This window comes from Trachurus japonicus, chromosome 11, assembly GCF_045865225.1.
Source record: "Trachurus japonicus isolate A0001 chromosome 11, Traja_1.0".
In the NCBI taxonomy this organism is placed as follows: domain Eukaryota; kingdom Metazoa; phylum Chordata; class Actinopteri; order Carangiformes; family Carangidae; genus Trachurus; species Trachurus japonicus.
This window is the reverse complement of record NC_140917.1, coordinates 13,606,760-13,623,007: the sequence shown is the minus strand read 5'-3', so window position 1 is coordinate 13,623,007 and position 16,248 is coordinate 13,606,760. Positions and strand designations below refer to the sequence as shown.

At 39.6% G+C, this 16,248-nt stretch overlaps 1 protein-coding gene across 1 annotated transcript; it reads right to left on the bottom strand.

Annotated features, from left to right (window-relative positions):
* Window positions 1–1,671: 1,671 nt before the first annotated feature.
* tnfa (tumor necrosis factor a (TNF superfamily, member 2)) lies at window positions 1,672–3,155 on the bottom strand. Its single transcript, XM_085790369.1, has 4 exons — window positions 2,922–3,155; window positions 2,773–2,803; window positions 2,587–2,643; window positions 1,672–2,120 (listed from the first exon to the last, which is right to left on the bottom strand). Exons 1-4 carry the CDS (start codon window positions 3,093–3,095, stop codon window positions 1,678–1,680), a joined length of 705 nt encoding a protein of 234 aa, XP_085646495.1. The 5' UTR covers window positions 3,096–3,155; the 3' UTR covers window positions 1,672–1,677.
* Window positions 3,156–16,248: the final 13,093 nt, after the last annotated feature.

Genomic DNA, 16,248 nt, shown 5'->3' with positions numbered 1-16,248 from the left:
GCCGCAAAACCGAAAGTAAGGAAACGCTGGTCGGCTCGACCAGCATTTCCGCCACCACTAATAATAACAAAATAACGATAGAGACAAAACAATATATTTATCGAAAATGGGCCCATTAACAAGTGTGGGTAGCGTAGATTCATCCACATTAATATGAGACTTTTTTATTGTCGCAGAATTTTTCGTTCTGCCGATGGAGAAACTCCTCGTTGTCCCTTTAAACACAACATAACAATACAAAAAAAACATTGATGACTGGGTTAAGCACACAGTAATTTATTAAATGCTGTGACCCCTCCTCACCAGGATCGTTTGACTCCAGTTTTCCATGTCTATTGATCAGTATTTACCTGTTTAGCTTCACTCTTATTTGTTGATTTAGTCCTTTATTTATTCCTTTTTGAAGACAAGAGACAAGAGCTATTTATTCTACACCAGAGATAGTCAGTATGGAAGCATATCATTTTGTGGTTGGACAAAATGTCTCAGTAAAGCCATGATAGAAATTCTTCTTATTTGGCTCAAATTCCTCTTGGACTCAAAGGCAAACTGTTTGATGACTGGGTGAGTTCACAAAACATACTTCTGACTTTGTGAACAACAAAGTCTCAGTACATTGTGAATTTTTTTTTGAATTTGATCAACGCACACCAGCATTCAAAGACAAACTAATAGGACTTTGGGGGCTAAAGGTCAAAGATCAAACTTCAAAGTCACGGTGACTTCAATACACCTTTTAACAATATCCCACAGACTTCAGTCAGTAGTTATGACAATGTTTCACACTAATGGCTCATATCTGATCTGACTGAATATCAGTGATGCAACCTGAAATTATTCAATTATTATTATGTGGGAGGCAGAAAACCACGAGGAGGTGAATCTCCACATTTTCTAGTGTCTAATATGACCAGATATGCACAAATACTTTATTTTCCACTTTTTTTTATTTTTTTTTTTATGTAAAAGACATTTTGTCACACAGATAAAATAAATTAAATTTAAATGACACATCATAAATAATACCATAAATATATAATAGATGTGAACAACAAATGTTTTGATAAATAGGCTACATAAATAAATTAATTAATAAATAAATACCACACTAATACGTGTCAGGGCCCGGAATTAACAGTACACAGTACTGGTACTGGTACTGGTACATGGTACCAGTAAACAGTACATAACATTACAGAGCAGACATACATACTTCTCATATATGACTTCAGAGATGACCAGTGTTGCATCAGATATACAGTCTGATGCATTGTCCTTAAATGGTAAATGGACTGTATTTATATAGCGCTTTACTATACCTGAATGATACCCAAAGCGCTTTTACAGTACACATCGCATTCACCCATTCACACACACATTCACACACTGATGGCGGAAAGCTGCCATACAAGGCGCTAACCACGACCCATCAGGAGCAAGGTGGGTAAGGTGTCTTGCCCAAGGACACCACGGCAGCAACCGGGACAGAGCGGGATTCGAACCAACGCCAACTCTCTGATCATTGGACGACCCGCTCTACCACCTGAGCCACTGCCGCCGTTAGTGCTGTGTTGTCCTTATTACAGTGTAAACATGTGAGAGACAAGAACAGTGTGAGTGTGCAGGGCTCACAGCGGCGAGATCGCCTTTGACCCCCGGTCACATGGTCATCTGTCCTCACAACGCAAACACACCAAAGAACGTCTTCCCCGCCTCCTCCTGCAGGTCCTGCAGCATCTTGTTCTCCATCCCTGCCTTCAGTTTGTCCCCTTTATGCAGGTCGAACACAGCTCCCATGTAAATCGCAGTGTACCAGTTCCCGTCTTCAACCTCATCGGTGCTGACCATCCTCTGGCAGGCGGTGCGGACAGAGTTCAGGATGGTCTCGTATTTGCCAAAAGACGCGGACCAGCGCCTCACGGTGTGGCTCAGGTGGACCATGGAGTCTTCGTACTCATCGTCCCCGCCGCTGCAGTTGACACTGAAAGACGCTTGGCTGTACACAAAGTAGAGGCCTCTGCGAGGGATCTCGATCTCGTTGTTCACCAGCTGCAGACCTCCCTGAGAGTGGGAATGGTTCTCATCAACCTTCCACTGAACTGAAGTCTCGCCACGTCTCCCTGTTGAAGGACATGGAGAAATGAGTTAGTTAGTTAGATACTTTAATAATCCTTCACAGGAAATCATGGTAGTTACAGCAGCAGCATTCACATGTCATTCATCGCATCAAATAATAAAAAATAAGAAAGATAACAGCTCTATCTAGAGAATCGCAGACCTGAGTATAAAATTAAGCTAAGCTATAACTCCCAATAACCCAATAACCTACAAGTAGAAATGCAAATGCAATACATATAAATAAATATAAATAAATACTTCAGAGGTAAAAACTAAATCTATTTAATTATAATTTAAAACAAGTTCTGTTTTAAAGGTAAAGTAAAGTGCTGGAAATTGTGATGAGGTGATTTTTAAAGAATATCTTTAGAAATGTAATTTAGTTACAATTCCAGGAGATACAGCTGCTTATCATATGTGTCATATAGTATTTGCAGGTATTTTGTTAAATACATATTGCAGTTTTACCTTCTAAATGAATGGCTGCTTTTCTGTCGGATATTTGCCTCAAAGTGTGACGCAGATCTGGAGAGAAGAGAAGAAGACAAGAGGTCAATAAGATGTGATGCAGCTCCATGCTGGTACTGTCTGGTTGCAATTAGTGCAGAGAATGAGTGCTGAGTTCTGAAGTAAATCACAGGTAAAAATACTCACCACCATAATCGTCTTCGTCTTGTCTCGGGCCCTATTTCAAGAAGAGAGGAAATTTAAAAAAAAGAGACGTTAGAAAAAGTTTAGGTACAGGTCAATGACCTCTGTCTGTGAGAGGCACTTCAATCATTCACAGATGCTTTGATTCTCACCTTAGTGTTTGAGTTGAAGAAGAGAAGAGCAGAGGCGGCGACGGCGAGGCAGAGCGTGAACGCCAGCAGAGCCGTGGTTAACTTTGAGCTCGGTCTGAAACCCTGCGTAGTAGTGTGTTTCCTGTCCTCTGTGGGGAGAGATGCATCCAGCTGCACTTTGCATTCGCCTTCCATTGTTTTCTCAGATTTGTCAATAACCAAGTTCACTTCACTGGGTTGAGCTTCTTTCTTCTGCTGCTGCTGCTGCTGCTCTGGCTTTAATGTCTGCAACTCAGCCAACAGCGCTTCTTAAAGCAGTCGTATCCGGGAAACTCCACTGATGTCACAGTGACTGAGTGACTGAGTGGAGATTTGATGAGGAAGAAGAAACACCACCACACACTCCCACACATGCATCTCTATGACTATGTAATCTCAGTAGCACAGACATACACACACACAGACACACACACCTGTGTAGAAACCCCTTCTACACCTCAGGTCACACACAACAAGAAGTCAATAGATACTCTGACACACACTTTCATTAACATATACACTCACATCCTGCTGTGCAGAAACAAATCTACACACCAATTATCTGCCACATTGTTTAAACATTTTTCTATTGTATGTGTTTACATGTGTTGTTGTCTCTATGTGAGTCAAACATATGGAGGTGTTGGAGTAACACATCACCGACACATCATCAAGAGAAGCGCTATGGTGCATGGCACTTGAAGTAAAAAAAAAAAAAAAAGCTACAACTGGAGGCCTGCACTTCCTCTTTTTCTAAAAACAGACAGAGGGGCCTGCTTCTTCTTCTAATCATGTCAAATATTAAATGGGGGGGAGTTGTGGAAAATCGAATCGACCCCGTTCAGTTTGGAACGTTCGTCATCCGCAGGTGGACGATCCGTTTGTTTCTGAGTGGTTTAACAGGCGGTTAGCTGCACGCTCTTTCCACTGTCGCAGGTTCCCCACGCAGGAAAGGGGAGGACAGTAAACAACCCTAAACAAAAGACACAGTTTGTAGTTGGACTGCCTTCCTGTCCCGATCATCACAACAGACAAAAAGAAGTAATGTTTTTTTTTTATTTCTGCATGGTTTCATGTGGATCACAAAGATCACTAATCATCTCCTGATGGCAGAAATTGCAGATGTGGATCAAGTTTCAAGGTTCAAGGTTCAAGGTGTCTTTATTACCCCCAATAGGGCAATTTGTTGTGCGAAGAACCACGTCATACATACATAGAATCAACATGAAAACTCACCAAACAGTGGACATAGTAAATACAGCATGAGAACATGATACAAAGAATAAAATACAGCATAGTACCAGGGCCGTTGCTAGGAATTCTGGGGCCCCTGAAAGAAGTGGGCCCCTGACTTTTCCACTTTTTTTCTTAGACTACGTATGTATTATCATTTTTTATTTAGCCTATTTTGTTTTGATGCTAATGCAGCATTGCTATGAGTATTAGTCAGGGTTTTATGCAGAATAATTCAGTCATACAAAGATTAGATTACTGGAGTTTTTTGTGGGCCCTACTGGGCGCTGCATGGGCCCCTAGAATGATCACCTTTCTCCCCTATACAACGGCCCTGCATAGATCAGATGATACAATAAAATAAAAAGCAGCATAAAAATAAAACATAATAGTGTTTAAAAGGCGAGTAACAGTGGGAATGAAGGAATTCTTGTATCTGTTGGTTTTTACATCTCTTGGACACAAATCTACGGCCACATTTTGTGTTGTTCATACTCTGTTTATGATCTGGGTGGAGTGAGACCTGAAGTAGCTGTGGAGTGAGATCACTGATGGGACACCAGATAACGAAATAGACACTGGATGACTTGTTTATGCACTTTTCTTCAGAGAACTACAGTAAAAGCCATAATGCTTTATGTTCAAATGACATTTTGTAACTCTGCTCCTTGTGTTTGGACTGAAACAGGGGGGAAAAAAGCATTCAGTTTCTCTTCCCCCCTCTGGAATACCCTCCAATCTCCAAACTAAAATTATCAGATTTTATTTCACTGGAAGCCTTCCACTCTATCTTTAAAAAAATCAACAAAGGAAATCCATTGAACAGTACCTCCTGTGTTCTTAAGCTCTTACTGTAACACCTGCACTTTATTTGTCAAATTGCTTGCACTTTATATTTCAGTGTTTCTTTTGTTATCTGTCTTTAGTCACTATGACGTGTGCTGCTGCCTTCCTTGGCCACCCCCCCCTCCTTGTGAAAGAGGTCTTGATCTCGTTGAGTCTTTTATCTGGTTGAATAAAGGTTGTGCTGTCTGTATCTGTATCTGCTGTGTCATTGAAAAACCCAACAACTCCTCCAACCTGAACAACTGCAGGTTGTTTTTTTTCAACCTTCTGCTACGACCCAGTGGATTGTCTCCTGTTGTGGGGATTTCAAAAACTGAGTATTCGACACTGCACGGTACTTGCTGGTTTATTACACTTCCAAGTGGATGTTCCTGAACAGCAACAGCCATGGTCACCAGAATGGAAAAAACTTAATAACGTTGAGACAAGAGCTGGATTATACTGTACTCATCCCGATGTTTCAGCACCTGTTGTACATACATCACTTCCTCACAGCTTCCCCATACTTGGCATTGTGCTATGTTAAGCAGAACCAAAACAGACCACAGACCACAGCATGCTGAAAACACACTCTAAAGTTTCTGCCATACATTGGTTTTACAGCCTTGAACAGACATATTGGGGAAGTGTATAGAAAGTGTAAGAAAGTGTGTTTTCCCAATACACTCCAGAAATAGTGTGTTCATGGTTGAATGGATTGTTCAACATTTGGGCAAATTCGCCTATTGCCATAATCCCTATAGTTTTAGCAGATTTAGAGTAGGTTCATTACTTTCAATTGTCGGTGCATGTTGTTTTGAGATCCACAGAGACGCGAGCTGCTCAGCTAATGCCACGGGGGTGAACGGTACTTTCGCTTTTCCCTCATCAAACTAATCCAACAACTCCAAAATGCTTTTGTGGACAAGTTGTGACCTGCACATTCACCACGCTATGAGATAATGTTGTTACATTACGAAACAGAGTTGTTTTCCAGGCAAATGCGTAGCCGGAACTACACCCCAGACATGGCTGCTGGGCGGAGTGATTTTAAAAATGCAAGTATAGTGTCTGCTAGGGAGTATTAGGAGTAGGAGTATTTGCTTCATGTGTCGTAATGTTACATACAGTAATTATTTCATAGCGTGGTGAATGTGCAGGCCACAATTTGTCCATGAGAGTGTTTTGGCATTGTTGGATTGTGTATTTGATACATTTGATGAGGGAAAGGCAAAAGTACCATTCGCCTCCATTGTGTTAGCTGAGCAGCTTGTGTCTATGCCCCACGGATCTAAAAACAGCTTGGACTGACCATCTAAGTTAATGAACCTTCAACCTACCCCTACGACTAAAGGGATTATGGCAGTAGGCGAATTTGCCAAAATGTTGAACTATCCCTTTAAATAATCTGTACTCAGTGGCAGAGGCATTGCAACAAGTCAGGGTCAGAAGATTTGTATTTTAACTCAACAAACCACTGTCATAGTGGCCCAATTACCCGCTGTATAATCTGTATGATTACATGTCACAGGAAAAAAAAAAAAACATTGACGCACGCTGAAAGCTGTACCGATTGGTTTCCAAATCAACACCACGGCTGCGTCTCAACTCAGGCCAAAAGAGCTCTCTGGCTGTGTCTTCTGTCCTTGGTTGCTTCAGGTGAGTAACCACAACATCACACCTGCTTGTGTGTAGCCTACTTCTCATTTTTCAGCATACAACACCATCCGTTCATACTGAGCACTGTTGACTTCCTGACTGCTTACTTCATACTGTACATGTAGTGGGTAAGTTTGTTTTTTTATGTAAATAAATATGATTTGTTCTTCATTTCATCTACAAATGTGTGTATTTCCTTCCTTCCGCCATGTCGTAAACAACACACAGACCTAGATACTAATAGCCACCACCAGTTCCTGTTGTCGTCATTGACACAACTTGTGACCTAATTGTCTGAAAATACGGACGGAGGCCAAACGTTGTGCGCTCATGGTAAAACCTGAGTTCCTCATCACATCACGGCATCAGTTTTTAATCATCATGTGCTTTGAAATAGCTATTTAATAATGATTGTGAGTTTGCGTGAGAGCATTGCAAAAGCTATTGCAAAAAAAAACGTATGACAGCTGTCACTGACCACAAACCTCTAAAACAGCAGCTGAAGGCTGTTTGTCATGGGCAATAAAGAAAGGTATTTCTACTGTAATGACTCAATTCTCAAAAGAAAAAGCACCATGTCCAGATGTAATTGTTATAAAAACTTTTGATTAGGTTATCAATTAAGTTATTAACAACAAATTATAACAAAACAGTATTCATTGGTCAGAAGCTCATTATTTGGCCAGATTAACTTAATGTTTACTCATTAATCCTTCTAATGAGTTGCTGCCATTAGTATAAAGTGGTAGGTGGTAAAATAGTTACTCGTCAATGAGATTAAAAGGTGATTCAGTCATTTTATCTAATGTGGTATAACAGCTTATAAATGACCTATAAAGTGAAGGGTTAACAAGCTAATTAATTAAATAGTCATGAACCATTCATTAATCCGTATGAAGGTCTGGTCTTATTGTTAAGAGCAACTAGTGACAGAGGTGGAGTCACACACACGGGGTCAGTAGATTTACACCTGATTGTCATGAGGAAACTGCATCACATTAGCTGAATGTGTTTATCATAAACAGTGTCGTACAGAGTGTGGAGTTGAATGAGAAAAACCTTTATAAACATTTAAGTGCCACATATTTATTAATTCATGTTTTCAGGAAGACTCTCTGAGTGTAAAGAACACACAGTGTTGTATGCATGAAAATTTTTTATGGATTCAGACTCAGAACAATTGCACCCACATCATAGTACTACCCCTTGTAGCCTATACTACAATCTGAACAAAGGAATACTTGAGTCATCGCTCGAGTTTCACCTCATATTCCTCACTGACCTAATTTTTTCCCTGTACCTCTAAGATCCCCGAAGTCAGACCAGAACCCTTCTTCAGCCTCCTTCAACGGATTTCCTAACATTTCCTCGTCTCTGCATCAAGGTCCAAATCTTACCTGAATGATCACTATCACGGATGTTTTTATTGTTTTATCTTAATTGCCAATTATTTAAATTTCAAAGAATCAGACATTCATCTCAGTGTTGCTTTATATTTCCTCTCTCAGACCCTCCTTTGAGAAATCTATTAAATCATACAGCAGATTCAAAATTAAACACAAGGAAAGCAAAACACTGCGAAATTGGTTGTGATATTACAAAGTTACATACAGTAAATCCTGACAGCTGCTTTTAAGGTTCAGTCTCTGAATACAGGTGTTGCATTTCTCTGTGGACAGAGGTTTTTATATTTTTACTGTATCAATGTAAAACCTATGCTTTATACTCATTTTACACATAGATATCTACCTTTATACTATAAGCACCTTTAAATATCTATACAATATGAATATATATGTGTAGAAAGTTTCCCCTTCATATTGCCCTCATGACCTTTCTGTATACAGTGTGTATTTGAACTTGATTACCACGAGGCCACTGTCACGGCAGCGACAAACACTTGTAAGAAAAAAAAGAAAAAGAAAACCACAGAAAGATAACACTATCTGTTAACACCCACTGAATGGGAAGAAATGTATGAATTCAATGAAGAGGAAATCAAACTGACCCACCAACAGCTACTTGACAGCTCATTCAGTGAGAATGACTAAATTCACTGTTCCATTGAAGGTGACTTCAGTAGGAGGGGATTACACCCGCCTACTATCAACTAAACAGGAAGGACGTGGAAAATCTTTTTCTCCGTAATCTCCCCCCCTATGAGGTCTGGAGCCCACTTTTACAAACATGTTTTCACATTTCAAATGCAATAAAAAAGAACTAAAGTGAAGAATTCCCCTGGTGCGGGGCATCACCATTCTGTTTTTGCATGTGTCTAAATCAGACCCAAGCAGCAAACTCCCTTCAGCTAAAAAAAGACTTGATATTCTCCCTCAAAGTCACAGAGGAATACACTGTGGGGTTTTTTTGTCAATTAGCACGCTGCTCAGCTTCCTCTTTGCAAGAGAAAAGAGCGTTCTTACAAACATGTATCATACAATCATATGCTCACCTAAAACACCCGAAATATGCAAGACCACTGTGTTTGCTCAGAGACAAACACAAGTTGCCTCATTTTTACATCTCCAGTAGTTCCTCTTCTTCATTGGAAAACAAGGAGAGATCCCTCAAAATTGGAATTTCCTTCAGATTTTTGTCTGATGGGGAAACATACAGTTGCACAGTGGTTCATGTGATCTATTTCATTATCAGAGCATTGCAACCTTCAACCCAGTCAAATCACAGAGAGTGTAATTTCACTTTGTGAGCTCATGTCCCTTGTATTTTTGTGTTGTATTGTAGCTGTATAATCATTCTGTGTGTTGCCAAGGCCTCAGGACTGAGTGAGTGTTACTGTTGTGGAGCATTTTAGAGTGACACTTCAAAATGAGAGTTTTTACACTTTGTAACTTTGGTTTCCTGCCCGGCACGCTCTCGCCAGAACGCGTATCTCACCAACGTCAACACCTCTCACCTAGGCAGCTATCTCACTATTCTCAGTATTTTTGTCATGGAGAAAGACTTTGTTGGAGGAAATGAGGAGGAGAGGGGAAAGAGTAGCTTAGCAACGGACCAGACAAAAGTGATATATTATGTAATAAATTATTAATAAAAGTAATATAGTAGTAATATATTACTTTTGGAATTAATTTCAAAATGTTATTACTAAAGCCATTCATGGCTTGGCACCGGAATACATCACTGAACTTTTAACCCCCTACAACCCAACCAGGCCTCTTAGATCAGCTGATCAGAATCTTTTAGTTGTTTCTCCAACCAAACTGAAAACAAAGGGTGACCGCGCATTTTCAGCTCTGGCCCCCCGGCTTTGGAACAGCCTCCTAACCCTAACCCTAACCAGGGGAGATTTCGAGTAGTTTTCTACTTCACCTAACCCTAGTGTTAGATCAGCCGACTCCATTGCAGTTTAACATCTTAAAACTAACTTTTATAGAATGGCGTATTCTTAACTATTTCCTGATCTTGTTTAATTATTTTACTAATTATTGCACTCCCATTGTTTCATTTACTTACTGTATAAAGTCATTTGTTTTGTACTTTTGTATATGAATTTGTTTGTACAGTGCCACTGACTGTGGACTTTTGATAGTGGGTTGTGTGACCTCAGAGGGAGGGGGGTTTGCATGGGGTTTTTCTTTCTCTTTTGTTCTTTTGTTCTCTGGTGTTTTATCTGTAAAGCACTTTGTGCACTTGCTTGAAAAGTGCTATATAAATAAAATTATTATTATTATTGTTATTATTATTATTATTATTATTATTATTATTATTATTATTATTATTATTATTATTATTATTATATTGGCCTGGCTTTGACTCGCTGGTGAGAGCTCAGAGAGAAGAGAGGATGCAAGACACTGAACTCAACCTATTGTTAATAGATGAGTAAGAAACATCTTTGCTGACGTAGACTTTGTTGTTATTGCTGATGACGTTGGTTTCAGCTTGTCAACAAATTCACTGTCTGTGAATGGGTGTTGTGGTTTGTCTTGTTTAGTTCCTGCTTTATTTTGAAGTTCCCACGTCTTCCCTTCCTGCGCCCGCCTTCCTGTGATTACTCATGTGTCTCACCTGTGTTTGATTGCCACACCTCAGCGTTTTCCCATTGTCCTTCGTCTGTTTGTCTGACTTAAGGGTGTATTGAGACACTGTTCTATTTTAAGAAAACTGTAACTCAGACTTATTTGTTTGTATTAGCTAAGAAGCTCGTCACAGGTGCCAAAAAAAATCCCTCTGGTAGGGGCGGAGTCAGGGCTGGTGCAGGAGAGGAAGTAACACCAACTAGATGGACACATGTGGCCGACTGGCCGTGGACTTGGGAGACAGGAGTTGGACCTCCTCCTGATCAGCGTTTAATATCACCTGAGACAGAGCCATAAAAGGTCATGTGACCCCCCGAAAAAACACGCTTTTGGCCCTGTGAACACACTGTCTCAGCAAGCATTCACCTGGACTCACAGAAAACACCTGATTAGATTTTGTTGGTCCGAGGTCAAAGGTTAAAGGTATAGGGTTGGAGATCCCGGAAAATCAGTTCTATCAGGCCACATTTTGAGAAAGTCAAAAGTCCCAGCCCCTTTCCTCAGACTTAAAAAAATTATCCAGAATGAGATCCATCCCAACCTCCAAGGACAGTGTAAATCAATAGAATATAAAATTGATATACAAACTAATTTTTTGTTGTCTTTTCTTCTTTTTACTTTATCGCATTTTGTTGTTTTTTTTACTGTTGATATGTTGTGCACTCTTGTAGCCTATGGCTGTGTATGCTTTGAACAACAACAAAAAAAAAGTCAACGGGACCTCACAAAACAGCTATTAGGGATGTAACCTTTACTGTATATAACTTTTCAACTTTTTCTGCACCAACCTTCCTTTTTTCCCCTATTACCTATTTATAATTGCTTATTTATAGTTCATTAAGTGTTAAATCAATGACCTATTTATGAACTACTTATAAATCTACCACCACTTATTGAGGTAAAGATGCCATTTAAGATTCATTCAATTTCAAAAGAGGTGTTTTAGGGGAATGCAGCAATACAGTAGTGCGTGACTCACATCTCACTGCAAGCCGTCCTCCACATCGAGAAACTTTTTCATGTGGCTTGCAGTGAGATGAAAAAGTTTCTCGATGTGGAGGACGACTTCAGGTGGATGATTCAAGGAAGATAAGGGAGGTTGCTTGAGAGCAGCAGGGGGGAAACCCCAACATCTTCCCTTCTTGGTTTGATGGTTTGATTCCATCTCTAAAGTGATAATCGTTTCACCGAAAAATATCACTCAATAAAACCCCTTCTGTCGGTGAGTGGGAGTGAGTCCCTCTTTTGATACGCCTCATTCATCACACACATCACACACATTCTTGCAGCAGTCATTCCACGAGAACAAATCTGGCCATGTCTCTGTCTCTGTCTATCTTTTTTTTCCTTTTCAATGAAATGAGGAAGCAATCTGAACCAGTGGACCTTCTGACCTCTCCCCATCAAAATGCAAGTGACTTCAGAGGGGTAGAAATGGTTTTTAGGTCACATGAGAGCAAGTCACCACATTTGTTTAACATAATATGATATGATACTTTTGGAAAAAAACACCAGAGTTATGCAAGAGAGGCTGGATTATTAGTCAGTCCAGGATTCCTGTTAAATCATACCTGTCTGGGCGAAGCCAGTGGGAGGGAGGAATGGAGGGAGGATGGGAGGGTGGAGAGACGGGGGGGGGGGTCTGAAGAGGATGAAACCAGGTTGAAAGAAACTGAAACCAGCAGTTTCCTGTCCCCTTTTCTGAAGTAAACCACTGAACTGAAGTATGTTGCGTGTGCATGTTTGTTCCTGTTGTGAGGTTTGTTGCAACACAAAAGCAATTTTCCACATTCATGTGCTGTAGAATTTTACCCTGTGAATATTCAATTTCCTTTAAAAAAAAAAAAGAAAAAAAGAATGCTGTCATGGGACAGGGCTGGTCCTTCAAACCCAGGATTACGCCACCACTCCTCCCTCTGCTGCTCCAACTGTGAGTCAAAGTGCAAAGACCGCTGCTGCTTCTTGAACATGAACTAACTTAAACAATACAGCCACCTTTTTTTCTCAATTAAAGAGGAACTATGCAAGATTTGCACCTAAATTAAATGTTAACGTTACCCACCTCGGTAGACATCGCTCCACTGATTGCCTTCTTGCCACTTTTGTTGAAAACAAATGCACAAGGCCAGAGAGAGGTGGGGGGATCTGTGGAGAGAGAAAAAAAGCAACCAAAACGGCAAAAAGCGACAGGATTTGCATAGTTCCCATTTAAACAAGAATTATACAAATATGAAAGACTAAAAGCAACAATCTCAGCTAAGCATCAACCTCGGAGGCTGAAAAATGAAACCAACACAGAAGTAGCAAAAAACTGCAGGTTCTCTTATGACCACTGGAGTCTCTATGAAGGGTGTCTTACAGTAAGTTTTAAATAACTCAAATGTTCATACTTAATTAAAGCTTAAATGTATGTCGAATCTAGGCCAAGGCCTCTTTGGGCTGACTGATGGGTGACCACACACTTGGTATAAACCAGCATGCAATGAAAGCTCAGCTCCACACACACCCTCCTCTTTACCCACTTATGGGTTTGGATTGGTTTGGTGGAGTCAGGCATATTTAAGATAGTGATGGCATGAGAAAAGCTCTGAGTTGTTCTAAACTGCTCTTCAGAAACCTGTTGTCAAAGAGCCTACGGCTACGCCCATCTTTATTTACAGTTGGAACAAAATTAAACTTGAATTACAATTAAATTAACAACTATGTCTCGTAACGTTCCATTATTATTTCATAGCGTGGTGAATGTGCAGGTCACAACTTCTCCATCAGAGCGTTTTGGAGTTGTTGGATTGTGTATTTGATGAGTTTGATGGGGGAAACCTGGAAATAGGCCTACGCCACGGTAGCGTTAGCTGAGCAGCTTGTGTCTCTGCCCCGCCAATCGAAAAACAGCTTGCATCAACAATTAAAGGTAACGAACCTACTGCTATGACTAGGGATTATGGCATAATAAATATCCCTTTAAATGATACTCTAAATCTTTGTCCTGTTACCTACAACAGCTTAGCAGCTTGGCTGTTGCCCTCCAGTTTTGACCACAGAATAAACTAGTCCAGATGTGGATGTCAGATCTGACAGTCATGACGTATTATGGGCTAGTACACTGGGTTACAGGTTGCCCAAATATGGGCTGTATTTACTGTATATGTGTAGGTATTTTACTGCTTGTTATGTGCAACCAGTAGATTTTTATCTGGAAAGCAAGATATTCATCCATTTCCACTGAGCTCTGCGGTTATGAGTCTGAGCTTTGTGAGTGTAATCAACCACATCATCATGTGGCCATAAACACAAGTCATGATGAACGCCGTTGAACACCGTTTGCTATCAAGATTGGAATTTCATTAAGATCAAACTTTCAATTATCACCTCTTAAAATGACAGGAACCAGAGACTTTCTGTCTGTGTTATTGTTTTATTTTTTTTTACTAGCACTTTGCCAATTGTACAATTGACAGTTGCGCTTGAATATTTATCTTCTACTGTAACACTATCTTTTATTGTTGGGAGATTAAAACTCCAAAGACTTAGCCAATTTTGTAATCCTGTCTTCACTCACATCACTCACTTCTATCTGTACTATCTTTGTCATTTTGCTCTTATAATATAATATAATACAATAATGTGCAGCACTTAGCACACCAGAACTCTAATAATACCAGAGGTCCTTTCATAAAGTTGCTTCTAAGTGGCAGACAGATGAACGGACCAGTCTGCTAGATAGTGTATCTGTCCATCATGATATATTTTAAAATTCCTACAGAGGAAAACACAACTAAAGGATGAACTTGTGATAAATGTTAAAACTGTTGAAACCCATATTGGTGTGCAGACAGTGGTGTGCTGATGGTTGTGCACTCTTTCGTTGTCTCACCATACATTCACCTAATGTAGCCTACAGCACCACCATGTGGTGACTTTGGTTTCTTACAGATGATGTTCCGAAATGAACAAAAAGGTTGAAAGAAACTTCCATAGCTTCCATAGTGTGGGGCAGTAGTAGCCTATTCTGCAAATTAATGAACATTTGTTATTAGTTTCAGTTACTAGCTTCTATGTTGAAAAATAAAGTGAATTGTTCAACAAAATATCGCTTCATAAAAGTAATAAGTTATTGGGAAAGAACAGCGTTATACTCTTTGGAAAAGGTTTATGTGTTGCTTAGCAGCAGTTAAGATGCAGAACTATTTCTACTGCTGCTGTGGTCAAATAGTAGTAGTAGGAAAGAACCAAATCATAATATGACTGGTAACCAAGATTGAACTATGACTAATGATATTGAGTAGGCTACAACATATTTCCTCTTGTGTGACACTGCTTTATTTAAGTTTACATGGAATTAATAGAATAGCCTATATTAATAGAAACACTACAACATCATCAAATGGAATTAATAGAAACACCACCATTTCCTCTTGAGGCATGCTTTATTCAAGTTTACATGGAATTAATAGAAACACTAACATAATTTCCTCTTGACACTGCTTTATTCAAGTTTACATTAATAGAATCATAGAAACTGTATAGTTTTCATTCATTCCATTGCAATAGATATAGCCTGTACTAATTGTCAGCTTGTAGTAGCGACTCAGTTTTGTTCTGTTTTTTCTACTATAGACTACTTTTATTGTGATTCTACTGAAGTATGTTCACATTATTAGGCTACATAGGAAAATGCACAGGTGGACAAAGTGCACAGCCAAATTATCCTCTGCTTTTTCTGCCAGCCAACAACAACGTTTCAAAAACTTTAATTTACTATTTATTAATTTTTAAGGATTATTTTCGCCTCATCTTTATAAGAGCTAAAAGGCCCTGCTGAGCTAGACATAATATTATTGTTGTCAAAACCTAAAATATTTGTCTTTTAAGTGTCATTTTATCTTTAATCTGCAGATCATTATAAAGATGGCATACCGGTACATTTTAATGTAGATAAATATTTTATATGTGTAGCTATATCTGAATAAGGGATAGCTCTGCCATTCCACTCACTAATCATAAAACACGTAATGTGAGGGAAGAAGTAGACAGGATTAGGAAATGGGCTAAATCTTCTCCCAACATAAATTCTTTAATCCGCACTTTGATGTAGCCTACACTACAGTGTGTGGATGAGAAAATGACACGCCAGAAGCTTCAAAGCACTGGGACCACACAGAGAAACTCGGGGTCGGGCTTTTGTTGAGGGAAATGCAGCTAACTAGCAGGTTAACTCATAGACATAATACATGTATATATGTCTATGGGTTAACTAACTTCACAGTATATGTTACCACGGCAACTAGAACCCACTAAACCCGCATTCTGGAGTACACCCGTGCAGCCTTCGTTCATATTACCGTAATACCATAACAACAGGTTCACCGGAAATTGTTGGGAAATTATTAGTTGAAGAGAAAATGTTAAATGACACTGTCCAACACGAGTTAATCGTTATGCCTCACTCATAAATTTTCAAACGCAATTTAAATGTTTATGAATCAACGTTACGTGGATTTTGTTGGTACAGAGCAGATTGCGTGGCGCTGCCTTTGCGGACATTACGGTTT